Raw genomic sequence first — 26,169 nt, 5'->3', positions numbered from 1 at the left:
AGCACTTCAAGGGTGCATTAAAAACTAGAATGCATTCCAAAAATGGAACTTGGATGACATCATCACGATTCGAAAATTGAAGGTTCTGAAGCTTTACAGCCAATTTGAGACAAGTGGCTGCAAACAGTGGCAGTCCATTAGCCCACATGTTTCTTTTGACTCATCAAAACCCGAGTTTTGATTGGCAATAATTTGTGAAGACATGAAGATAAAAGTGTAGGAGACGACAGGGAAAAGTGATTGGATCGAAGTTTAAAATGTGGCAATGTCATTTGAAAATAGGTTAAAACCTATTAGAAAAAGCATGAAAATGCGATAAAAGTTGCATAACTTCAAGTATTTACAGACACCCCAAACAACCATCTTGGTGAAACAAATAAGATGTGAATATTCAGATTTGTGTGGTCAACATGAATTACTGTATCTGAATGAGGTTTGTCACTTGAGTTTCAGCTTATCTGTGATATCTGAAAAATGACTATTTAAAACGTGCCGAACGAAAAAACCAAGATTCACCTCAACCTGCAAATATGTCAAGAATTTCAAAAACCTTTCAATCAGATACAATGCAATCAAAAAGAAACAAAATTTCGAGAAGACTATGAAAAGTATAAACTAGCAGTAACAATTGCAGAGATTTCTGTTTTAGCTATATGAACCAGGAGAATATTCATTCTAACTAAAAACTGAGAAAATCATGTGATTTTGGAGAATGATACATTTGCTGCAACAATCACAAGCACAATTATGTTTTTTTAATAGGGAAAAACGAACTCTCGTGTGACTATGAGGCAGTGTTTGAATGTTGTCATGATACTTACTTGTTCTTCTTTCTTTTCTTCTCGCCTTTTCTTTTTCCCCTCGGCCTACCCTACTCCTACACCCCCACTGTAATCACTTTCCTTATCATCAGATCATAACCATCGTCTTCTTCATCTTATTCTTCATTTTCTTCTTGTGACTGACGAGTGTCTTCACGTGATTTGACCTTCTAGAGGATGATACAGTGTTTACTTTTTCGTTATTTCTCACTCTCCGACACACCGACATCAATGACGGCTTATTCAAACTCAAAAATCGTTCAATGGTCACTTTTAATAGTTGACCGAGAAATTGAAGAAAAATGGCTGGATGAACGAAGAAAGAATACAAGCGGAAGAAGAATGAATCACAACTACGATTAGTAACGTTATAGAAATGTGAAAGAAATATAAGACGATATGTAGGAGAAATAGAGAAATAGGTCAGTATTGGTCAGGAGATCATTTTTTCAAAACACTTTTGCAAAACAAAATAATCTGCAAAATTCGAAAAAGGTTTCTACAAACAAAACTTTTTTTCGCAATTGAAAAGCCAACTGATTCAGATCTGATCGTTCAAACTTTGACGAATATAAAAAAAAATTGAAAAAGCCACGGACAATTTGAAAGAATTTAAGATCAACGAGGAATAGAAAAATTGAAACAGTTAATTAATTATCCAAATGTCTAAAATAAAACCAAGGGCGAATAAATCAGCTCCTAAGAAGATTTCGAAGAATGATACATTTTTTCTGAAAAATTGACAAACAAAACGATGCGCGAATGAGATGTCTCCGATTTCATGGAAAATGTTGCGAAATGAGTTCCGTTTTTCGAATTTCTAGTGAAATATATTGAGAAAATTGCGAGAAATCGTCACACGACCCAAGGTTTACTCTTTTTTCTAACGTTTCACACAAAAGCCCTTGAGAATCCCTATCCAAGTTGAGCACAATACACAAAAAAACGAACGCAACTCACTGAACGTTTCAGTTCGGAATGAAACAAAGTATTTCGAAAAAGTGAGATAAACTAGAAGTTGAGATGGAATAAGATGAAGTGGTGATGTGAAGAAAAAGAAGCAGTTGTGGGTGGGTGGTGGATAGGTATATGTTCGTTCGCAAACCGTCTGCGTCTCTTATTCTCTTGCAATTCCGCGCACACACATACACACACTATTTCCCACGGGTCAACATAATAACTTGGTGAAATCTATTTGGATTTGAGAAAGTTGGGTAAAATGTTCGGACATTATAGAAACAGAAAATGAGGAACCAGAAAGATGAAAAAAATTTGAAAATCGAAAGGGCACCGGCGAAAAACACGGGATTTTGGAGGTTGGAGCCCCCTGACTGCTCGAGGACTGAGCTGCTGCTCTTCATCGCTTCGTTTCGTTCGTTTTCTCGCCGAGACGAGTGAGCAACGAGAGACACGAGAGAGTGTAGACAGTTTCTTTGGGCTCTCTTCACTCTCGTTGCTTATCGAGACATTGGAGACGGAGAAGGATGGCGACGACTGCTGCTGCTTCTGCGGCTTCCCCTACTTCCCTACTTTTCTTTCTGCGACTCTATAAGCACACCCTATCACTAATTGGTCGAAAATAGTGTAACTTTAGCGGAGACTCACCACCCTATCGGCTAAAGAGCGTTGATTCGAGTGGGAGCGCCATTGGTTTTTTTAGTGCGTGAGCTTGCGCTTTTGCAACATGTGAATTGAGTATTTAGTTTGTCAAAGCTTTTTCGCTTTTTTCTCGCTTTATTTCTTCTCGGGTACTACTCAGGAACGTGCAGGGCGGCGGATATTATGTGAAACGCGTTTACTCAAAGCTAAGCTAAAGATTGAAAATGAAGAAATGCACATAATGAAGAAGAACACCGTTGAAAATAGTTAAATAAAACTTGAAAAGCTAAAAATGAAAATTTTGGCATTTGAATGAAAACATGGAACACAAAAGTGTCGTCGGGTATAATGCAATGCGTGCAAACACTGTCACGTCAGATTGCAGACATTTCTGCCACGTGCCACGGCCCGGCGAACCGTACGTGGCTGTAAAATCTCTACCGTAGTAAAATTTGGCTGACTGAATATTCAACGTTTGATACTCAGCGAAAAGTTTCGTACGACATTTTGCGGATGCGGCATTTTAATTGACGACACTTGTTTTAGTTATAGAAACGCTGGTTATTTCGGCAATTTTCGGGCAGAAATTGTGAAAAATAAATTAATTTTTATCGAATTTACAAAAAATAATCATTTTAAAGGATTGTATGTTGCTGATATTGAAGAAAATCGATACTTTAAACAGTTTTTCGCAATGTTTCTCGATTTTGGCCAATTTTTTCGAGTTTAATAGCCCTGAAATTCCCTAAATCGTATAATCTCACATTTGATTATTGAAAAACGCGTGTTATTATTAAAAATTCGTTTATTAATATAAAAATAACAATGATAATAAATAATAAAAATGTAAAAGATAGTCAATAAAATTTTAAAAGATTGTAAAAAGACCTAATCCGTAGGTGATCAGTGAGAACTTGCGATAAGAGAGATTATTTCCTTTTAGCTTTTCTTCTTGTCCAATTATCTTCGGTTGACGAACTTCAAGAGCCTCTTATAACAGGGGAGTAGCATGCCACTTTTCGTTGCCTCTGCATTGTTCTCACAGGAATATTGCGCTTGATGAACACTTGCTTCACTCGATTCATGACCTCCCTCTTTTTCGATCTGTAATTTTTATTTTCATGTTTTCAAATAACTGTCAACTCACTTTCTTTTTCGACTTGCGACTTGCGCGAAGGCGCTTCCTGATGAACGATGAAGTCGATGAACGATTCCAAACATCAGCCATCACGTATCCAAATGATGAATAATCGGAGTATAAAATCCTGGAAAAATGTTTTTAATGAAAGGTCCAACATCAGCTTCGTGACAAATTTGATTTCGAATTTGATATAAAATTTTCTTCTCGAAAAAAAGTCAACTTTTTGAACATACAATATCGATTTTATGATGTTTTTAGAAAGATCTAGTCCAGAAGATCGTAAAAACGTCAAAAAAATATCGAAATTCTATACAGTTTTTCAAAAAATAATTTTTAAAAATTTCAGTACTATTGAAATTTTATTTTTAAAAAAAAGTTCACTTTTTGAACATGGGGCCTCGATTTTTTGGTCTTTTTAGAAAGATCTCGTCCAGTAGTACGTGAAAATGTCAAAAAAATATCGAAATTCTATACAGTTTTTCGAAAAAATGTTTTTGAAAATTTCAGTACTATTGAAATTTTCTTTTAAAAAAAAGTTCACTTTTTGAACATGGGGCCTCGTTTTTTTGGTGTTTTTAGAAAGATCTCGTCCAGTAAAACGCAAAAACGTCAAAAAAATATCGAAATTCTATAGGAATGTTGGGATTTTCCAGACACGAAAATCTCCGTAGTGCATTTTTTTCACATTTTTCAATTTTTCTCGATTTTTTCGACATGAAAGTTCGTTTTTTTGTACTTTTTCGAAAGCTGGCATCAAGACAAATGCTATGAAGGCATTTTTAATATCAAATTCTATAGGATTTTTTCACTAGATGGAAAAAACTCACTTTTTTCGGATTTTCCTCCTCCCAGTTGGCGGTTGAGTGCTGTTTTGTCGCGGTTTTTTGATTTTCTGCAACAAAAAATATATTTTTATCGATAAAAATGAGAAAAAAACGAGAAAAAACGAAAATAAATGAGCTTAGCAGCCAAATTAAAAATGTTTATTCGTTCAAAAATCTTAACCATAGGAGGCGGTGGCCTAGCCGGCGCAGCTCTCGCGGCCAAGTCTCTTTCGCCGGGCCGTGCGTGAACAAACATTCACGTGAATTCGAAATGATTTTCTTGTTTCCAAATATTTAAATAGTAATATTTTAATAAAAAATGTGTTTCATTATTCCAAAACTATTCCAAAACTATTCCAAAACTATAATTCCTCTGTTGAATTTTCAAATTATTGTTTTTTCAAAGAAGACAATATTTTCAAAATCTAATTTTCATGTTGTATAAATTCCATTTCCAATTTAAACTCAATTTCTAACCTCTTTTCATTTACAATTAAAAGAAGTCATGCTTGAATTTTATTTTTGTACAAATCAAAACAATCAAAATATGCTGCAAAACCCCAAACACTTAAATGAATGCACACGACAAAAGTTTGCAGCATAAGAAAGAGTCGCCAGCAGAAAAAAACCCCCAAAATTTGAGTGCAAAAGACCAAAGAAACTCTGCAGATGCGATGGACTCTCATCGATAATAAATGGATTCTTCATTGGAAAAGCACAAAGCACATTGAGGCACCAGCACCCATTTTTTATTGTCCTCTATTACTTCGGACACTGGACTTTTAGAAAACTAACCGGACGGGAAAGATTTGCAAAACGTTTCCATTCTAAAAACAGAGAGAATGAAATTGAAAAAAGTTACAATTTTTGAAATTCAGAATGATGCGAAAAATCATGATAGTATATGCAAATCTCAAAATGAAACTCCGAAAATTTAAATAATCAATTTCCTTGTTGAGTGAATTCAAACGTTCAAAATACGAAAATTAAGAATGATTTATTCTCCAGAAATAGTTCGCATAAGTTAGTGACGAGATGACTGTTTTTTAATATTTTCAGGTGACAGTGGGTGAACGATCAAAGTTTTACATGATGTCATGGTTCACTAGAAAACCCAGTTTTCAGATTATATTGTGTTTCTTGATACCTTTTTCAGATTTCTCACAGGGTGCAAGTTTTACGAAATAGGTTTTACAGAAAATATCATCATAAGATTAAATGTATGTATTCATTTTATTTTTATATGAAAATCCTTCTCTAATAAGGTAGGTTTTTGTTTATAATTTTAAAATTTTTCCAGCTAACAGACATAAAATTGAATTTTAAAATTCACTAGAGAAAGTACATATATGAAACAAATTATGAACGTTCATGAATATGAACCTCCCAACAAAAAAAATCACTGAAATATTGAAATGTTGATTTTTCTATGTTTCGAATTCTAGTTACTGCACAGGTATTTCGCGGTTTTTAAAATACTTATGAAATGTAGTTCGCACACTTCTACAAGAGGCACCATCGATATAGTAAAATACTTGCAAAATCGCAAATATTTTGCAAATCGCGACCACCGAGAATCGCGATTACCAAAATACTGCTAAAATGTTAGTGGTCCCGCAGCGAAATTCGCGATTTACAAAATGCGTCTGTAATATTGGTGGCCATAAGTATTTTACAAACGGCGAATCATCTGTGTGCACACAACGACCACGTGTTTCATTTTTAGGCAGAAATTCAAAATTCAAATAACTAACAAAATTTCCATAATCCGATATTCTGACAAACTTTAGAGAAACAATTGGAATTTTAAAATATGAACATCTAGTACATCAATGACCAGTTAATTCTTTCAGAAACTGAATTTGAGTTAAAAAAAATAAATAAGAACTCAGGATAAATTTAAAATTTTCAAATAGTAACTAAAATTATTTTTCCTCAAGTTCCTGATACAGTACCCTGTAGTACAATCATTTTCAAATCCCAGATGTATCATTACAGTATCCCTACAGTACCCAAGAATATCCAGATGTAGACTACAAACTACAATTAATACAAATCACCACGTTCTCGGTGTTAAATAGGGTTCTTAAAGATTTCATAACATTGTCAAAATTAATTTGACACATTTCAAAGTTCCTCTTTTCAAATTTTCAAATGACGTCATTGAATTCTATTCTTCATCTTTTGAATAGATATTTCCGAATGATTCATATTTAGGCTTTGAATCATTTATTCTTTTCAAATCAAATTTCTGAAATAAAACAACATAAAATGGCTTCAATCGGAAAATTGACAGACAATCAAGAAATGCTGAAAATATTTCTAATTTTTACCGTTCTTATAAATTGCACAGTTTCTGTTCCTGCAGATATTCCCTCACTATTTTCTGGTTTACTAAATGGATTATCAAAAAATTGCTTGACTGAAACCTATAGTTTCTTGACAGAATTGAGGGAAATAGAGGTATTAATTAAAACGTTCATTTATATAAAGTTACAACCTCAATTTAAAATAAAATACAATTAATTTGTAATATGTTTGAAAAGGGATAAATTAAATATCCCTTTGAATAATAAAACTGGAACAAATATCTTTCAGACTCTTCAAAATTCAAAGTTTAACAATGTTGATGTACTGTATGACAAGGATCTCATGAAATCTCTTTTTGGAGACTTGAAATCTATATCTTTATCTATAAAATCTTCCAACTGTTCAAGTATGATATTTGCTAAATATCTACTCGACGGAACTGTTTTCATAGGTGATAACATATACGGAGAAGCTTTTAATTGCTTATCAAAGGTACGTGATGCTTTAAATCTGATCAACGAAAATTAAAAAAAATATTTTTATTGGAACCTTCAAGAGACTTCACCTACCATCCCTCCCTTTTAGAAAAGGATACTAGTGCAAATAAAATATAACTCTGAATTGCAGGAAAATCTGGAATCATTGTTCATGTCGTGTGCTCGTGAAATCATTCTGAACAATCAGTCAATCGACATACTGGAACATCTCAAGCCTGTTTCACGTTGTGTCGCTGGAAAATTGGCTTGCTCCAAAATAGACAAAAACTCATTCATTGGAGCAGTTTTCGCAGGAGTTGACCTTTTTGACACATTTTCAAACTCTCGTTCAATTTTAAGTCAAATTAAGGAAAACAAGATGAAGCTTGAGTTCAATAAGGAAAAATATTATTCATATTTGAACTAAATGAACATGTTTTTGATTGATTCGAAGAAAAAATTAAGTTTCAAGCTGTTATACCCTATAGGGGAACATCTCGTTTTACAATCCGAAGAGTAGTTATTGGAAAAATAATTCTGACAACGAAAATGTTCTAATTTCTATATAATTTTGATCCAATAGTATGATCCAGTATTTGTAAAAGGATACGGCAGAATAGGCTCTGAAGTGTCAAAAGTGGCGTAGAAATACGACTCCCACAGCAGACCTACCTTGTGTTCATAAACGCCCTTTGCAAAATCTCAACTGTTGACACCGATGGCTTTGCGGTTAACGCTTTCGAGTGTCGTTCTGCAGGCCGCTGGTTCATTTCCCTGTGTATGACGACAACGTGTTAGGGACATCTGCACCAACCGTGAAGATTTAACGAAAGTAGTACTGACACAGTATTTTATTTTTGGTTTTTTGGTATTACGCCTATTTTTTTTAGAATACCGTTGCGAATTTTTTATTATTTTAACAGAAAGCAGAAGAGTCATATCATAAGACTAATTGTAAATATAATCTTTTAAACATATAAAATGACTACAGAATGACATAATACACAATTAAAACAGCTAAAGAATTTAGAGCACGTGGGTAATTTGCAGAATTGGGTGATTTGGTCGTCGTAGTCGAATTCAACCACTTTTCAATATTTTCATCAACTATTTTTCGTGCGGTTTTCAAATCAGGAAGATCATCTTCTGTTTCTGAATACATATCTACACAATGAGAAGTTCCATTAATTAAAAATGAGACAACTGATGGATCAGTTGAGTTTTTTAGTCCAAGTGGACTCCATGGATCAGCATCTCCATTTAGGAAAACTACATTTGTTGCCTGGAATTTGTGGATTTGAAATAAATCACACGAAACAATGAATTGGTTGTGAATAATTTTCAAACAACTTTTTGTACTCACATTGAACTCATAAGTTCCATCGTACTTATGATTTGTCCTCCCTACTTGTTTATCAATTGTTGCTCGTGTGTAATTATTGCCAAACAGATCCATGCATTGTTGCACAAAATAACTGAAAAAACACCATTTCACCAACAATCTATTTTTCAGTCTAATTTTTAATTTTTTGTTCCAATTTCACACAAATATAAAGGAACACAGCTCGTAGAAAAATAAATTTCCGCAAAACCCGAATCAAAAACTAACCTGACTGGTACATTTCCAAAAATAGAATTTCCAGTGTCAGTGGATTGATAAAACCCGAATTCTGTACATGTTTGCCACATCCAAAGTAGACCGTCGTTTTCAGTGGATATATCATCGTTTTGGTTGTCTACATCACCTTTTGGTTTGTTCTTCAACTTCTGTGAAATGCAATGCATCTCTCACTTGAAATATATTACACATTTCTGCAACCTTCGATGTCTTTGCAAATGCACCACTACCGTATCCAGCGTATTGGACACTTGTTTCAAAAGGGTCGGCTAGATCCAACAGAAATTCATGTTTTCTTGTTTCTGAGAAATTATTTCGAAGTGCTGGATACGACGGGAACAACTTCGATAGCTTATCGCGACCATCTTCAGTTAAAAACATTTTTTGAATCTCTAGAAATCCTTTTTTAATTGCATTATAACAACCGATATCATATCTTCGAAATACATCTTCCACAACCATTATATATTCATAAAAATCAGTTTTCGCAAGAATTGGGGCTGAAGATGCAACTGCTCCAACAACAAACTCGTGGAATATTTCTCTCATCCAAGCAGATAACATTCCGGAATATGATCCTCCAAATGTTATCCATGGATTGCTCGTGTTCGTTTTTAAGTTTTCTTCTTTAATAATTTCAGCCAGGTCGTAGAGCATTTGCAAAGAACTTAGCTTGGAAAGATCGGAGTTATCTCTGAAAAAAAATTATTTTTTCTTATACACAATATACGCGAAGGCTCGGCAGAGTGAGAGGTTTGTCTCAAACTCTTCGACTCATCAAAAAGGACTATAAAATCCAAGATACTCGGTATTTGAAAACAACTTTCTACAAAACTTTAGCAGTTAACTGTAAAAGTTTGTTTGTTTCTGATTTCCTACCATAGTTCGGTAGCTTCCTATCAAACTTTTACGACCTTCTGAGAGCATTCACCTATTAATAAATTACCAGGTTGTTGGCAGGAATTTGCCTTTGAATGCCAAATATTATATCTCATAATAGTTAACTGAACTTTGTTTGAAACGTTAAAAATCCCTTACCCCACATTACTATCTCCATAAAATCGATGCTCCAATACATAAACTGTCGCTCCAAACTTTTGTGCTTTTTCCACTACTGCAAATACATCAAATCGAATACTGTTTGGATCTTCTCTTCCTTCTTGTCCAATACACAAAAAATTAGGTCCACCTTCTTTTGCATACTTTGAATTCTTAAAAAATCGTTGCTGGAAAAATTTGAAGTTCGTTTTGTCAAAATGATCAACATTCTGACGGAATGTTCCTTGGTCAAATACGTAATCCGAATATTCTCCATTAATCATTTCGTCACTTTGCAAGATCTCTCGAGCGATTGGCATCATTCCAAAAAACTTTCTTCCTGATTTTTGTTTCTTATTTTTATTTCCAGAAAATATTTTTCTCGATTTAACATTGTTTGTTACTTTCGAAAACCTTGAGTTTGAAGAAACATCAGATGAAATCATTGAAATTGGGGGTCTTTTCCACGGTTCCTCCGTATCATTGAAATTGACAGGGTGTGGAGGTTGGTTTATCCATAGTTTCATACTTTCATGAATGAGTTTTTGTGATTCTCTGTTTATTTCTCCATGAGAAGTATTTGGTGAAATGTAGGTAACAACTGAAAGTTCTTTTGTCGGTGATCTTCCGAGGTATGTCCATGGATCCACTTCTCCATTTATGAAAAGCGAATTTGTTCCAGCAACTTTTCCGTAATTTTTCCTATTGCATTCTATTGACTCTTGAACGTCGCTTCGGTTTTTGTAAACTTTCGGAAATAGATCAAAACATTAATTTAAAAATAAACTATTTGAAATAATGGGTCCAAATAATCCATTTTCATTATTATTTGTTGTATAGAACCAGCCGAATTCAGAACAAATTTGATATTGCCAGAGACGTTGTTCAACTGGAATATACATAATTTTAGTCCGCTTTTATGACAATTAAAAGCATTAAAAAATAGTTTTCTTAAAAACTACTACGCAATAAAAGAAATCTACAAAGAATTAAAGAATTCAACTTTCGAAATAGTTCTAGTAAACCAATTAACAAGAGTGGACAGATTAAAAATTAAAAAAAGGGTACTGACAAAAAAATGTTTTAAAAACATTTCATGTTATGTGGTATGCCAATTCTTTGTATCTTGAAGCAAGTGACCGTTTCGCAAAATAATTTCTTAAAAGACTCACTATATTCACTTTTTGCTGAAACATTTCCCTAAATTCAAAATATAAGTATCATACGAGGAGGTTAACGTCTTCTTTGACCCCGTTATCGTATTCAAATAAACTCTCGCCAAATTAATTGTTTCCGCATCTCCAGTAGATTGATTAATTTTCTCAGACATACCATTGACTGAGATATTAAACTCAAAGTTGTTTATTTCATTGATGTCAGTGACAATATTTCAAATTTTATTAGAATGCATTTAAAAACTCAATTACCAAAATGGTTAATGACTTGGCCAAAGTATAAAATTTCAGGAATATGTTAAATATTTTCAACTTGAACAACACCCAGATAAATTATATTCTCACTCCTTGAAACTAACCTGTCTATGAAATTGAACAATTTGCTGAAATGGAGCAATGACATATAAATAGAACAATTGAATCTCGTTGGAGTTAGGATTTTGAGTATTGAGACGAGGCTCTAATTTAAATTGATCAGAGAGTTCTTTACGGCCTTGAATTGTATTCATAGCTGCTCGAAGATAATTGAAACCCGTTTTAATTTTTTGAAAACACTCTTGACCGCCGAACTTGAGAATTGAATTTTCAACTTGTTCATTGTATTCTGAAACTTTTGAACATTAGTTGAAACATTAAAAAGTATTTTATTTTTTATCAGTGTTTGAATCCCTTACCCCAAAAATCATGTCGCCGTTGAACTGGCGCACTTATTGCAACAACACCAGCAATTCTGACAGGGTCTTCTGTCCTTGCGTCTGCTGCCAACTGCTGCCGTTTCACTCCTGGATTCATATTAAATTTTTTATTTGAATAGTTTATAAATGAGATAATATCTTGAACTGCTTCAGAAGATTTGAGGTAACGAAGGTCTTTAGAAGTCAAATTCCTGAAAAGAAGAATTTATGTTTGAAGCGTCAAGTGAAATTAAATTCATTAGTAGGCTTTTGGATACGTTGATCCAATCATTTTAAAATCAATTCATAGAATAACTACACATATCGTATTCAAAATTATGAACGTCTACTCACATGGAACGGGGTTTTGAGTTTCCATAAAACCGATGCTCCAATGCAAACATCGATGCTCCAAATTCTTCCGCAGCTTGCACAAAAGGACCTTGTTTCAGAATATTTTCATTAAATGTATTTTGCCCAGAAACATAGAGTAATGCAATTTTTTTGTTGTTTAATGAAAAGCTATGTGAATATAAATATCTTTGCTGGAACTTTTTACTTGAACTTTTAGAGTGATTATAAGGTTGAATGTAGGTTGCAGAAGTAACACTGACATCCGTATTTATTTCTTGATTAATTATTCCATCGAATTGGAAATGATTTGGAATTAGTAAGGAAGTAACTTCAAATAATCCCAAAAAAACCAAAATATCAAAGTTTTATGAAACATTTCCAAAATGACTAACCAAAATTTCATTTAAATAGGAATTAGAACATATTGAACACATTTTATGTTGATCAAATTTCATTGAAAATAATAATACAGAAAGATTTTTGATGACATTTTTTATAATAAAATTCTGAAACATTGGTAAAAACTGCTGTTCATAATTTTTTAGGTTGCTGTAATCCGTCTGGAGACCCTCGCTTAATCTCTTTGAACGTCGTTAACATCCGGCTACCACAAGATCGATGTCCTTTTCCGGTAATAAACGATTTATTTGTCTTATCTCTAATATTTCTTTGTTTCTGGAATAAAACTGTACAATATTTCTTTTATTCGTCACCTCGCGTTCGGCACTACCACCACAAATTAAAAATTTTACAAATTGACATTTTGGACTGTAAAATTTAATCGCAAAATTTAACTCTTCTATATCTTTTTTAAAATTTAATTTCAGACAAATTGAATGCTCTTTGAGCCCTTAGAATAAACAAACTAGACCAGAATTTGTCATTTCAAGCGCTGGAATGCCATACTCGAGGTAGACACTGGTAATTTTGATTTCTTCCGCCTACCCAAAATGTTTTTCTTCCAAAAATAAAAAATAATGTTCTGAAAGGTTCGAGAGTACATCTGATGTGTCGCACCGAAGATTTGCAGAACATACATAGTTTGCTTAAATTGCATGTTCCTTCCAAAAATGTTGTGTTTTGTAATCACTGATCTTTTGATGAGTTTATAGTTTCTTTTTTTTAATTAATAGTTTTTTAAATAACCGACAAAAACCTTATTTACACAAAATATACAACGTAAGTGAACACTGAAAACAACTGAACGGGAATCCGGTATAGTTTTAGAGCTTCATCATGATGAAATTTGTAAAAAGTAAACGAATACCGACCATACAGAAATGAGTGAAATTCGGAGAAAATAATACTGTTGTGCACGGGGAACAAAATGTTCGATATAACAATCAAGAAAATAAAAACATGAAAAATGGCAAAAAAAAAGTGAAAAAAGTTGTGAAGAACGACGTCGATTCTCTTTGATTCACTGGAGGCACCCTCTTTGTTGTATGACTGTTTTTTGAGATTTGAGATAAACGATAAGAGATGATTCAATTTTTGAACTGATTTTTAATCTGAAAATATTCAAAAATGAGAATAAGGAATTATTTTGAATATTTACAAACCTATACTCTATGAGCCCGATGTGCACGTGCTTCTTGCTCTCTAACTTTGGCAATACCCAGCAAAAGTTGTTCACAAATTGGTTTTGATTTCCTTACTTGCTCGAGTGTCATCTTTTTTACAAGCTGAAAATTAAACAAATATTGATATGCTACTTCCGAATAAAAAACTTACGTATTGTGGAAATTTGACAACAAAATTACAAAATTCGAATATTACTTTCCTATCTTCTATTTTCATTTCTTTCAGCATATTTACATCTTTGTATTCAATTTTTGCAGATGCTGAAATAATAAAAGAATTTATTAAAAGTCTCAAAAGTCCAGAAAACTTACTTCCTTGATAAAGAACAAATGATGTGGATGGAGGTGTTAGAAAGCATAAGAAGATAATTATATAGGCAACGATCCTCTGCCTCGAGTCACTGAACAAATATCGACTCTGCAAAAAAAAAGAAATGAGTTGAAACGTCAATGTGTACATCTTCACAAAACTATCAGGTTACGATGACACACGTAAAAAGGTCGCTAAACGTCATCTGACCAAGATGACCTGAACCTTTTTGAGTACTCACCGTTTTTGTGGCAAGTTGGTAGTATGCGCGGGCTATCCGTGCCAAAGGCATTGTAGTATTTTCATCTGTTTTCATTACACAGTATACCTGAAAATATAAATAAATTAGTAAATAGTCTAACAAAAAAATGTACAAACCTATAGAGAAAATTCTGAATGTTTTTGTGCTCAGTAGCTGGCTACAGTGAAATCGTCTTTTCTTTTTTGAAATAACTGCCAAGAAAACGTGGAAAATCTGTGAGCTCAACGTTCTGTCCGTCGTGTGTGCTGTAAAAATAGCAAAAATTATGATGATGACGTGGGATTAAGAAAAGGACGAGAAATAATTGAAAAATGATGAGGCGGAGGTGGGGGAGAAGAAGAAGGACGACGAACGCAAAAATTTTGGATTCAGAATTCAGAATTTTATTGTTTTTTTGTGTGGGCAAAAAAGGAGAACACAAATGAATCCAGAAATTGGAAATAAATGAAACATTCAAGAAGATTGTGGCTGGGGGGATATGAAGATGTAAACTGGAAGAAATGAATGAGTTAGTGAGCAGAAAAAAAGATAATTGGCACTTTTAACACCTCAAAAACCAGAATCATGATGAAAACTGTGGTCGCTTAGGCAGCTCAAAGGTATAATTAAGACGGGTACTCGAGAAGAAAAATTGGAATTTCAAGACAAGATATCAACAACAAATAGAAGAAAAATGAAGCTATTTGGTGATCAGCACAGTTAAGGAATCAAAGCTTCCTCGCACCCAAAAAATCCGATTTTCGAATTGTGTTCTAGTATTCTATATTTAGGATTACTACAATTCTTTACTATTCCATGTAAGTCTGTTTTAATACTTGTTCTAGGGTTCACGTGAACCCGGTGAAAGCGGAATGCAAGATAATTTATGAATTAATCGTGCTAGGGGGGTTTAAATACAAACTGATCCAATTTACGTAAAAAAAACGGTGGGAAACCATGCAATGAGTGAGGAGGAGGAAGATGTGCAAAAAACTATTTTTGAAGATATACGACACTAGATTTTTGTCTTCGATGATTTTTAATTCCAAATTTTAATTCCACTACGAGTCATTTAATATCAGATGTATGATTTCCCATCTTTGTTTTCTATACATCATCACTAGATCAGACGATTGACTTGAAAACTTTTGGAAAAATGCACGAAAATTACCAAGAAAACCAAATAAAGTGAATTTCGATCAGATATTTTGAAAATTTTATTCGAATGATTCAGAACTAAGAAATTATGATAACTAGCAATAGTATCTTAAACCGACAAAAAATTCGCCGCATCAAAAAACACATTGGAATTGAGGAACTTAGTGTCAATTTAAGACTACGGCAAATCCGTTGTAAAATGATTTATGCGTTCAAAACTCGAAGAAATCGTATCAAGTACTTAAATGTCACCTGGAGCCTCACACAAAACATTTACCAAGTGCTCTCACTTATTCCAAAAAAGAGGTGAAAAAGTTGCGGTATCTCCTCAAATTTCTGGGGTCTCTCTAATGCATCAAAGAATACGTCAAAATGGATGAAGACAAGTGATCATTATGCGAAAATTTTTCGATGAAAAAATAAAAAATGATCGTCTGGAGGTTGAAGTAAATTTGTGCAAAACAGTTGATCGCTTTACTATTTTTAAGATTTCAAGTTTCAGACGAACAACAAAATGTTTAGCATTTCAAGAATGTTTTCTATGATTCAAAAACATTAATTAAATGTATTTTCTGATCGGTTCGTCAATCAGTTTAAGAAAAATCACTTTCAGATTAGAATTAAAAAAAAACAAAAGAAATGAGTGATAATAGAACTTTGGTATCCCAATAAGGCGGAGACGCCATTTGAAATTCTTCTTGTCAAAATCTAAATTGTTTCGTTTTTCATTATGATCCACCTCTCCTACAGGGGCTTCTCTCCCCCTCGTTAGAGTTTTGTCGTCGTTCATTTGTGTTGCGATCAGCGATCATCAAATGTCACGTAGTATTGCACAATAAAATAGAACAGGAAAAGGGAAGTTAGACAAATATGCGTGCAAAGGGGTATAATTATTAAAAACTGATTATTTGTAAGACAAATAGCTCTAGAGTTCAATCTTGCGTGGGTGGTCTGCTTGCTCTTTCCATTTTGTAGTGATAGACTAGAATTTAAATTCCTTTGGTGGTACTTAAAGTTTCCTACATTCTTATAATCAGATCTTATTCAAGTTTCGACATTAAGGTTAATCAGAAAATCACGATGCGGACTTCTATGGTAGGCAGGCGCGTCTTCATTCGTACGTGGCTTCCTCGAGTCTGGCTTACATTTGCATTACCTATTTTCTGAATTTGTCTTAAATTTGGGTCCTCTCTGTTTGCATTCTTGTTTCATATGTTAAAGGTTCAATCAAAATTAATTCAAGTTTAATTTGGAATAAAGGATAAGCGTATGGGCAAGACAAAGCAGGCGTAGGTATAGGTATCGCGACTTTTTGTAATACATAGGTAGCAAAAATTGATTAAGATTCATTAATTAAATTTCTCATATAGTTTTCTGTTCAAAAACCATTTTGGGTGACATTCAATTGAAAACAGTTTCAGAAAATATTTGCAAAATCACTAGTAACTGTAGCATAGAATGATGATTCTGTTCAATATGATCAAGAATGAGCGTCAGAATTGGGTGGACCAAAAACGTGCAATTAAGGATTTGACAGATTTCAAAAGATTTTGAAGATATTTGTGTTTTTGAGAGACTACCTTTTTTCCAAAAATGCTGTTTCGTATACTCTGGTACTAGTTGTCTCCAGTTGTTGCTCCTCCCCATCTTATCAAACATCGTTTCGGGATTTACTGTCGTGGATTATGACGACGCGTAAAAGCGGATCGGCAGCAGAAAATTTCAAACTAAGATGGAAAGTAAGTGGAACAAAATGATTAAAATTCATGTACATTTTTTGGAGAATTTTCCAAGTATCAATGTTCTCTGTTTTTTGGAAATTTTGAAAAAAGGTGATTAAAATACCGAAAAATATACGGAGATCATAATAAACAAATCGTCATTTAATAAATTACGTCTGATCTATGATCATTTATTTAAATTAAGGAAATAGGTAAAACGAGGTAAATTTTGTGATCGATAGAGAAAAATGTTGATTTGAAAATATGAATTTATTTTTCTTTTTTTTTGATGGAGTAATTAGAAATTCTGGAAAGTCTGATGTAATGATCTACCCACCTAAACACGTAGGTGGCGGGCCAAAGTAGAGATAGATGAAAGAATATTTGAGTACACGTTCAATATCTTTCAACTTGATAAGTAATTTATTTATCAGCACTTCATCATCAACACAGTAGATCAGAAAACACAGATTTTCTTAAGAAATTCCCGTGCAGTACTTCAAGGAGGAAGCAGCCAGTTGAAATTTAATCAGTGTATTAGTTGATTAGGATTGATAGATAAAGATTCTAGTAGTTAGTGAGCTCAATGACCGATTTTTGATGATCATCAGCAGCAGCCCAACACCGTTCCTCTCAACGAATTACGGAATCCCAAACAGAGGAGCAGTGTGGAAATTGGAAAATCTCAAAAATCAGCGTCACATTTTGCATGCTCTTTCCAGCCAACTCAAGGTCTTCCCGAAGATATGGTCATCAATTGTTTTCAGATGAAGAGGGTCGCCGATCAAACCCCAATTTACGTATTATTAGCATTTTCTATTATTGTGATTATGTGTTTGTAGATCCGTAAATAAAATATGAACAGAAGGAGGTGTAAGTGTAATGAATTGACGATTTATAGTGATAGTGAGAGATCAAAATAATGCGAATTCTTTATCGGCGGCTCTAAAGCAAAACTTTTAAAAATAGAGATTTAGTGAACACTTCATATTGGTGGTACATTTTATATTCTAAAGACTAATGTTGTTCTAATGAGTGATTTCTTAGAGGCGATGATCAAAACATGGGTTCATAGGTAAAACTGAAGAAATAGGAATTATCATGCAGGGATGTTCGGAGGGGGATCAAAGAAGGAAATTTAAAAAAGACAACAATGTAAAAAAGAAACTCTAACCAGATAAGTACGGGCTTTTCCGAATCCGTTATTCGGATCTGCGAAATAATCTAGATTTAAGCTTACCAATACAACAAGTTAGTGTAAGTGTTAATGGCCTAACTACCTGCAACTAACAGTTTGTAATTTACAGGTCAATCGCTTTTGAGGAAAATTAACAAAGCATCAATTCTAATCAAAGTCACATGAAAACCCGGTAGAACTCATCCCCGAACTCCGAGAACCGTTTTCTATTCAAGGTTCGTAGATGATCTGAACTGCGTGAAAAGTAAATAAATAGGAAGCAAAAACAGACAACACCTTCTGATCCAAAGATTTAAAGCCTAAGTTAACCCGGATTAAAGATTTTGATTTGAAAGGGATTTAGTTTCAGGTGAAATCTGGAATTGATAGCGGATTGAGGGTGGAGGTATACGGGGATTGGCTTATGGTAAGAATTAGATCGAGGTCATGGATATAACAGAAAAATGAGAAATCTTGCCAATGCCTTTTGAACTTTTCAGGGTTGAGGACAGAACATTTGTCTTGTTTGTCGTTTGCTTAAAAAATTAGTATGTTTTAAAAACCGCTCTTTTTCAGGTAGAAATGTATAGACATTTCAGAAATTCAAATGGTCAAAGAGCTCTAAATGCTCTAAATAAAAGAGCTCTAAATGTAATTATTTGAAAAGATGGGGGAGGGAAATTGCCATTGTAATGTGTTGTTGAAAAGTACAAATGACAAATGTGTCATCATGTTTCTTTTTTTGTGAAATCCTCATCCCAAAATAAATAACAACGTATTCTAAAACTTGTTGCAGACATTGGGCGGACGTAATGTGTGTTCTTGACACAGCCGGAAATTGAATCAGAAAATAAGTGAAACATGGATTCCGTCTTAAACTGAGGAGGTGCCGTAGTGGAAACATAAAAAGTAGAAGACGTCAATCCGATTAAATTCCTGATTTTATTTATAAAAATGAAGATGTATGAGAGAGACAGATTGAAGAACAAGCACGTTGCCCAAATGAGCAAAAAACGAAGATACAGAGTTCAAAATATTATCTTAAAGAGTACTTATTTGCAGACTTTTTTCAAGAATTCAAAGTCTGTTGTTCTGAAATTGTTTGGTGCTTAATTTCTTTTTGAAATGAAAAACAATTGCTCAAATAATGAAGATTTTATATCAGAAATTCTCTGTGTGAAAAATGACGAGTAAAATGTCTAATAGTAAGAATTCATGAAAATGTTCGGATTTCGATACTTGATCATTCTACTGAAATATTAAATTTTTAAGAATACTTTGGCATCTACACGATTAGAAGATTTAAATTTTAAAAAATGACTACTGTATTTTACCTAAGGTTTCCACTCAAGCAAAGCTACCCACCTGCCTGCCTGATCAAAAAGTATTAAATTACTCTTATCGTAAGCTTCTGTATTTCATTTTTTAAAAATATAATCAGTGATATCTGCAAAATCTTTCGTGATTTCCTGTTTTCTTGAACTTTGAAACTCCTCAGAATTCTTCTTAGTCATTTGTACCATTAATAATCGAATTAATTTTCTCATGATTTTTGAGGTCATATCCGTTAATCTATTTATAAAATTTTAGTTGTTATTGTTATCAAAAGTGCTTCTTCTTCTGCTTTTGCTCATCTCCAAATTGTTTCGAATTAGCTCATGATCTCGTGATTTCCTTATCCGGTTAGAGTAGTATGTGTACAAACGACAAAGATTGACTAGAGCAAACGAGAGAAAAATGTGAACTTTGTGCTTTGCGAGGGTGGAATAATAAGAGACGCAGGTGTGTAAAGAGAGCAGTTTTTGGAACTCTTATTTGGAGGCTTGTTTTGGAAGATGTATAAAGAGTAGAAGTGCATGTAGTTGTGGGATTTTGTATCATATTGCAAAACTTAAATAGCAATTTGCAAAAAGGTACAATGAACATGTATGAATAATTTAGTGGTTCACTGAGTTAGACATTTAAGTTTAGATTTCAAATACGATCAAACCAGTGAAACAAATTTTGAAAGTAATTCCATTAAATGAATAGAATCAAGAAATATTTCAAGCCCTCGTGACGCGAAAAAATTAATTATTCTGACCTTAACTTTGAAACATTTCGAACTGGATTACATTTTGTTCTGACACATATTTTATTTCACTTTAGTGAAACCCTGATAATCCATTCGAAAATATTTCTGTTTGAAAACTTTGGCTTGCTTCAAAGAGATTTTCAGGAAAATTCCAAGTTCCTTACTATGCTAGGCTCCAGAAAAAACCAAACTACCAGAAACTTTTTCAGTGACGACAGAGAAATTTGTAGGTCAGAAGGGAAGTCCAACTCCAAAGACCAAACTGCCTTCAATTTCTAGAAGCAAACAATTCGCATTTCAATCTAATACACCAAGTCAGAATAGACTTGTCGATCACCCTCACCCTCACAAATTTCCAAATTTGGTAATCTAAATGATAGTCAGATGACGACACAAAACAAGGATGACTTGTTCATATTTCAAAGACCTAGACAACAAGTAGTCACAGGTTCATGGAGATTCTAGGTTCCCAATTGAGAAGAAGAAGAACCAGAAACCAACAAGTCCAAAATTAGAAGAAACCTTTTTTAAGTGTCTGAAATGACTATACAAAATAGGTTCAGTGATCAGCTCATCCACGTCATAGACAACCGCTCTGCATATTTAATGATCTTTTCTTTTTATTTCCCATTCTCACTTGAACATATCCTTGTTGCAAACCATGGGAAAAAAGAGAACAAACCGATGATCATTTCTAATTTTATTCAAATTTGAGTTACTTAGAATTCATTGCGTAAAAATATCTTCCGAGTATAGAAAATGACATACATAGTTTTATTAGTGAAGTACTCGAAATTAAACGGAAGCTAAAAATAGATAAATTATGTCTCAAAAGTATAAAATTGATTAGAGTGAATTTTTTAAAATGAAATCGGCATCAAATTCTCTAACATGACAGAAAAAGCGACAGCTGCATAGAACCGTATCCCGAGACGAAAGATTAACTTACCGCTAAATAAAACCGAGAAAAATTGAAAATATCACTGGAGGTCAGAATCAGAAATAGAAATATGATTGTCTCTAGATTGAATCACAAATAAATTGGTTGAATAGGTTAGAGATCAGAGAGATCAAAGAAGTTTCGACAGAAAATATGGTAATGAAAACATAGAAAAAGTTAAAAGAATAAACTCAGATACGAACCCAAATGTAACATCAACTGATATCACCTAGTTCAACGTTGCTTTCATTAAATTAACTGAATAGCAAGCAGAAATGCAATAAAAATGCTAAGACCCAAAAAACCCACAATAGGAACTCGTTTCCAATTTTTAAGCGGGAAACCAAAAATCCAAGAACAGACAAGCAATGGGAGGTTCTTTTTAATCAGAAATGCAAGGGTAGTCAGCCAAAAGTTTCCGTCTCATAGTCAAATGATAGCACAAAAATGTGTATTGTGTTTGTATCATGGAAAATAGTGAGGGTACCAAGAAAATAAAATTGAATTAAAAGGAACATTAAAATATGAAATTTTAATACAATTCCTAAAAAGAGCAGCCGATTTTTGAGTTTTCAAGTCAGAAAAAAGGATGGTCTTGTTTTATTCAAAAGCAGAAAAGAAGGCGGGAGATGAACATACAAGACGTTGGAATTGCAAAAAAGACAATCCACGTCACGAAACAGGAAACAATTTAAAAGTGATTTGACACTAAAGATTTGCATAGAAAAAGAACAAGACACACAAAAATTGGCAGTGACGTGACAATTATTGGTGAGGCGGGGGCAGTTTTAGGACGGACGGGGTGGTCGAAGAAGAAGAAGAAGAAGAAGCTGATGTCATCACATAATCCTGTTAATTTTCCAGTGTTTTGGAGCAACGAACATTCCATGTAAAGTGCTAAATTCTAGTTGCAAAAATTAAATAGTTACTGTACTTGGTCGGTAAGTTGTATTGTTGCCTATCACATTCATTTAAGCATACAATACTGATTGGGTTGCGGTTGTGGCGTATGTAAGGATACGGTAGATGTTTTGTGGTAATAGTGAGCATCTTATTAGACATTAAACGAAACAGGTGGCCTACTGTAATGATAACATCGAGTGACTGGAAGGCAACAGCCAACCGGGTTTAAGGGGTTGACCACAGTTGGTATAACTAGGACTATTATGTGGGACGTCCCCTCCTGGCGTCCCCCATAGCAACCTTAGACATACTCGGCAATTCCCGGCAGCTTCTTCCTCAAGTTTGGGCCTTTTCAGTTTCTTACCCAACTCTTGCCAACTTCTAGCCCAGTGTATGCCCAAGTCTTACCCAACTTCAACAATTCTAGTGTAAACTCCCTCGCCCGAGTCTTGCCCAAGTCTTAGCCAAGTTTTGCCAACTTCTTACCCAAGTTTGCAGATGTAAAGAACGAACAAGATTCCGAAATCCCGCATGCGCAATTTTTAGCGTAAATCGACACTTTGTCTTTTGAGTAATTTGTATTTAAAATAGAGGAATTTCAATGTAATTGAAACAATTCACAGGAAAACTTGTCCCTTCAAAGGCAAATTCTAAATATTTTTCTCTGATGGCTAACATTGTTTAAAAAAATGTACGAACAAAGTTTGCTTTTTATTGCCATTTTGTCTAATAAACCATTTAATTTATCTAAAAATAAAAAGAAAAGTTATCTTCAGGATTATTCTTCTCCTAGTCAGTCCAATAGTCAAGTAATAGTCAGTCAATCCTATGCATCAAATTTTGAATTTTTCTAAGACTGAACTGTTCCTTTGAAATGTAAACTTTTATAAAATTGAAAGACATGAAACAAACATGAATTACAGTAATTCTGTAAATTCTGAACTTAGAATCATTAGGGAGCACACTTGAAAAAAAATGAAATAAGGTATGTGAGAATACCGTATCAATCCGATATGTCTGGTACTTCCTCAAAAATATCTAATATGAGTACTATATATTTTTACGAGTGTGCATCTTTTCGCGCGACCATCATGGCTCAGCAGGTAAGACTTCGGCACAACGGGAAATGCGATCAAAGTTCAACACACAGGTATAAATTGGGTAAGAAATAGGCAAAACTTGGGTAAGACTTGGGTAAGACTTGGGCGACGCCTCGAGACGACGAGGCAGTCCCCGACTTTTTTCATTTTTGAGGCGGCGCCCAACTCTTGCCCAAGGTTTACCCAAGTCTTGGCAACTCCTTATAAATGTTTTTATTTTTGGGCAAGGCTTGGGTAAGAAGTTGCGAAGCCTTGGGTAGGAAGCTGGCGGCAAACGCCGAGTATACTAAAAGTATTAAATTATAATGTTACACGTACCGTACATTTTAAGAAAATATGGTTTTAGGAAAAAAAAACCAAGGTAAACATTATAGCGGATAAAAGTGATGTGCGGCTCTCTCGGCGCGAGCCGAGAGCCGACATTTTGGGGTTTTTTTTTCGGATCTCGGCGTGCGCCGAGAGCCGAAAAAAATTTCCGACTCGGCTGTCGGCGCGCGCCGAGAGCCGACTTTTTTCAAGAGCCGTACTGCACTGGTAGATACACCAGAATATGAACTTTGGTAGCTTTTCTAAAAATGCATTGATTGCAAAATATTCTGAAAACATTTTTTTTTTGAAACAATTCAGGTTTTCTCGGTTTGTACATAGTGACATTTACAAAATATATAAAACTGAAAAATATTCACTTCAGTCTAGTTAATTTTTGTTTCAATAAGTTTGAAAATCATCTTTTATGTAGACTTGTATCACAGTCACAGCCATCTCTAAGAATCAGTTTGAGATCTTTTTTTCAGATGCCAGCGTTTGGATTAAATTCAAAGTGAACTTTTCTTGCTAATACTATTAAGGAGAACATTAACTCAATGTTTCCGGGTTTGTAAATTAAAGAAAAAAAACAAGATGTAGATCTGAAATCCGAAGATCTAGACCTAGATGGATCTATGGATCTTGGGGACAAGGTTCTTCATCGCCCACAAAGTCTCAAAAAACACAATGACGAGACCATTGAATTCAAATAGAAAATGAGACGCTGAGACCATCTGAGATTCATGTCGAAAAGGTCGTTGATGTAGAGGAGAAAAATGATGCATATACGCAATCCAGAAGACGTGCGGTTATGTGTGTTATAAATGGAGCATTGTGTGCAAAAAAGGAGCAGCTCATCTAATCAAGTTAACATTTTCGAGCTGGACAAGACCATGATGATGTTGGCTCTTATTTCCAGAGCACAAACCGTCTGATCGACAATGATGAGGAAGAATATGATGAAACAAATGAGAATAGAGATGTAGAAAATTGAAATGAAATGAAACAAAAAAAATAAATGATGAAGAAAGGCTTTTGGTTTGTATCTTGTTCAGTGACGTCGGCAATGTTGGGAACGGGTCGAAAAAGAGGGAGGTCTCCGAGTTAAATGAGTGGAAAAACTTGGAACACCGTGGGAAAATCACCAATTTTCGTGCGTTGTTTTTGTGTATTTTGTTGCACGTCCCCTCTTTGGCCCCGTAGACCACTCTGACTCTATTTTTAAAACAAAGGTTCAGAGATTACGGTAGAAGTGCCAAAGTTGTGAGATATCATAATAGTTGTGTAGGATTACGGTGCGGAGTATTTTTTGCAGCTTGTTATCGGAATGATTGTTCTAGATGGTAAACGAGCAGTTATAGTGATCAGCTAAATTTAAAGAATTTCACAAAAATAAATATAGATTTGAAAGGGACCGAAAGGAAAAAAGTTGTCTAGTTTATTTGAAATAAAATACAGTATTTCAAAAGTAAATAAAACACTGTTCTGATTAAGTTGAATACAGTCAATCTGTTGAAGTAGATCGACAGGAAATCAATTATAATAAAACAAATACTGTAATGAGAAACACTTACTGAGCTCAACTGAGTTGCTGAAGCCAAGAAGCATATTTATTCTGAACAGACTAATATTCCAAAAAAATGAAAAGGCACTAGAAGTGGCTTATATGAAGCGCATTTTCAGACTGTTTTGATCATTTTCTAGCTAAACTTATTTCAACGAACCGCATGATAAATGGGATGCTTGCGTCATCAGCTTGTATAATTGAACTGCAGATCTAATTGAAATGCAAAAAATGAAGTATCTCTGTAAATAGCCAATCTTTCGTAATTTGTGCCATCTTTAAATCAGTTCTTTTCTGATGTATTTATCGGAAGGTAGTTATGTTTATCAAGGTTTACTGTGTATTTGTCATTAAATATTTTTTTATCAGAAAACAGAAAAATGAAACAAAATGCCATTGAATTAACATAATTGTTCAAATGTATTAAATATTAACTTGATCAGGTTTTCCCTTATTGCACAACAGAAGATAAAATTCATTTCGAATTAGTCGAAAAACACAACCAACAGTTTAAAATAGTAAATAAACAACAAAAAAATCTTCAAAACCTGGATGATCTAGGCATTCAGCGAGATTTCGGAATCTAATCTTTTCTACATCACTTCAAGAATTGTTTGATCTCATATCTCTCGAATTAACAACTACTTGAATATAAGAAAGCACAGTTCAGAAACATGAAATATGCAACAAATGGCCACCTAGTCAGTCTACAATCATAAAGGCATCAAATTCTGCACCTAATTCGTACAATATCTTAATTTGAGTGTCGTGACGTAGTGGAGTGGACACTTGAACACTTTGCCATCTCGGGACTCGATGTTTAGAATTTAGATTTTTGTTCACATTTCTGTTGATCAAGCATATTACCTATTATATTTCCTCCAAATATCAAAAAAAACTAAAAATTCAATTTAACTTAAAACAACTGTACAGTGAACTAGGAGGTTACGAATACTCATTTTGCATTCCAAATTTTTTAAGAATACTAATTTGAAATGAAGTGAGTTTGTTTTTACTTTAAAGTATTGAAAACAAATTTAGGGGGCATTCGGAAATAATACG

General features: G+C 33.9%; 3 protein-coding genes, 5 non-coding genes and 1 pseudogene across 9 annotated transcripts; 4 read left to right on the top strand and 5 right to left on the bottom strand.

Moving 5' to 3' along the window:
* The first annotated feature begins 2,167 nt into the window (after window positions 1-2,167).
* On the top strand, window positions 2,168-2,465 carry C46C2.11. Its single transcript, NR_056379.1, has one exon. It is a non-coding gene; the product is annotated as an Unclassified non-coding RNA C46C2.11 (non-coding RNA).
* On the bottom strand, window positions 2,169-2,466 carry C46C2.12. The gene has a single exon (NR_056378.1). It is a non-coding gene; the product is annotated as an Unclassified non-coding RNA C46C2.12 (non-coding RNA).
* A 736-nt stretch (window positions 2,467-3,202) lies between these two features.
* C46C2.7 (uncharacterized protein) lies at window positions 3,203-4,455 on the bottom strand. The gene is made up of 3 exons (NM_001083198.6): window positions 4,389-4,455; window positions 3,568-3,685; window positions 3,203-3,524 (listed from the first exon to the last, which is right to left on the bottom strand). Exons 2-3 carry the CDS (start codon window positions 3,646-3,648, stop codon window positions 3,381-3,383), a joined length of 225 nt encoding a protein of 74 aa, NP_001076667.2. The 5' UTR covers window positions 3,649-3,685; window positions 4,389-4,455; the 3' UTR covers window positions 3,203-3,380.
* A 2,201-nt stretch (window positions 4,456-6,656) lies between these two features.
* C46C2.5 (DUF19 domain-containing protein) lies at window positions 6,657-7,640 on the top strand (the record flags this gene model as incomplete). The annotated part of the gene is made up of 3 exons (NM_069201.4): window positions 6,657-6,848; window positions 6,984-7,187; window positions 7,323-7,640. The coding sequence occupies 3 exons, from the start codon at window positions 6,657-6,659 to the stop codon at window positions 7,596-7,598; spliced, it is 672 nt and encodes a 223-aa protein (NP_501602.1). The 3' UTR covers window positions 7,599-7,640.
* On the top strand, window positions 6,781-6,801 carry 21ur-12540. The gene has a single exon (NR_056377.1).
* A 305-nt stretch (window positions 7,641-7,945) lies between the features above and the next one.
* Window positions 7,946-8,018, top strand: C46C2.8. The gene has a single exon (NR_003444.1). It is a non-coding gene; the product is annotated as a small nucleolar RNA C46C2.8 (small nucleolar RNA).
* A 138-nt stretch (window positions 8,019-8,156) lies between these two features.
* On the bottom strand, window positions 8,157-12,464 carry C46C2.4 (annotated as a pseudogene). Its single transcript has 9 exons — window positions 12,423-12,464; window positions 12,031-12,221; window positions 11,677-11,888; window positions 11,362-11,606; window positions 11,054-11,178; window positions 9,828-10,716; window positions 8,781-9,483; window positions 8,535-8,646; window positions 8,157-8,453 (listed from the first exon to the last, which is right to left on the bottom strand). Coding segments are annotated over exons 1-9 (2,816 nt in total).
* Window positions 10,696-10,716, bottom strand: 21ur-12917. The gene has a single exon (NR_056376.1).
* Window positions 12,465-13,129: 665 nt separating the features above from the next.
* On the bottom strand, window positions 13,130-14,432 carry C07C7.1 (uncharacterized protein). Its single transcript, NM_069199.7, has 6 exons — window positions 14,302-14,432; window positions 14,165-14,251; window positions 13,926-14,031; window positions 13,765-13,874; window positions 13,593-13,715; window positions 13,130-13,541 (listed from the first exon to the last, which is right to left on the bottom strand). Exons 2-5 carry the CDS (start codon window positions 14,237-14,239, stop codon window positions 13,593-13,595), a joined length of 414 nt encoding a protein of 137 aa, NP_501600.3. The 5' UTR covers window positions 14,240-14,251; window positions 14,302-14,432; the 3' UTR covers window positions 13,130-13,541.
* Between the last annotated feature and the right edge of the window lie 11,737 nt (window positions 14,433-26,169).

This window comes from Caenorhabditis elegans, chromosome IV (genome assembly GCF_000002985.6).
Source record: "Caenorhabditis elegans chromosome IV".
In the NCBI taxonomy this organism is placed as follows: Eukaryota; Metazoa; Nematoda; class Chromadorea; order Rhabditida; family Rhabditidae; genus Caenorhabditis; species Caenorhabditis elegans.
Note: the sequence above shows the minus strand (reverse complement) of the source record. Positions and strands in the feature narration are given on the sequence as shown.

Bases quoted from the DNA above. Each gene is read 5' to 3' on its own strand.
- C46C2.7 (NM_001083198.6), bottom strand. From the start codon at position 3,648: ATGGCTGATGTTTGGAATCGTTCATCGACTTCATCGTTCATCAGGAAG. The intron at 3,525-3,567 runs GTGAGTTGACAG...TAAAAATTACAG, and splicing joins GTCGCAAGTCGAAAAAGAAA to ATCGAAAAAGAGGGAGGTCA.
- C07C7.1 (NM_069199.7), bottom strand. From the start codon at position 14,239: ATGAAAACAGATGAAAATACTACAATGCCTTTGGCACGGATAGCCCGC. The intron at 14,032-14,164 runs GTGAGTACTCAA...TTTTTTTTGCAG, and splicing joins ACCAACTTGCCACAAAAACG to AGTCGATATTTGTTCAGTGA. The intron at 13,875-13,925 runs GTAAGTTTTCTG...TTATTATTTCAG, and splicing joins ATTTGTTCTTTATCAAGGAA to CATCTGCAAAAATTGAATAC.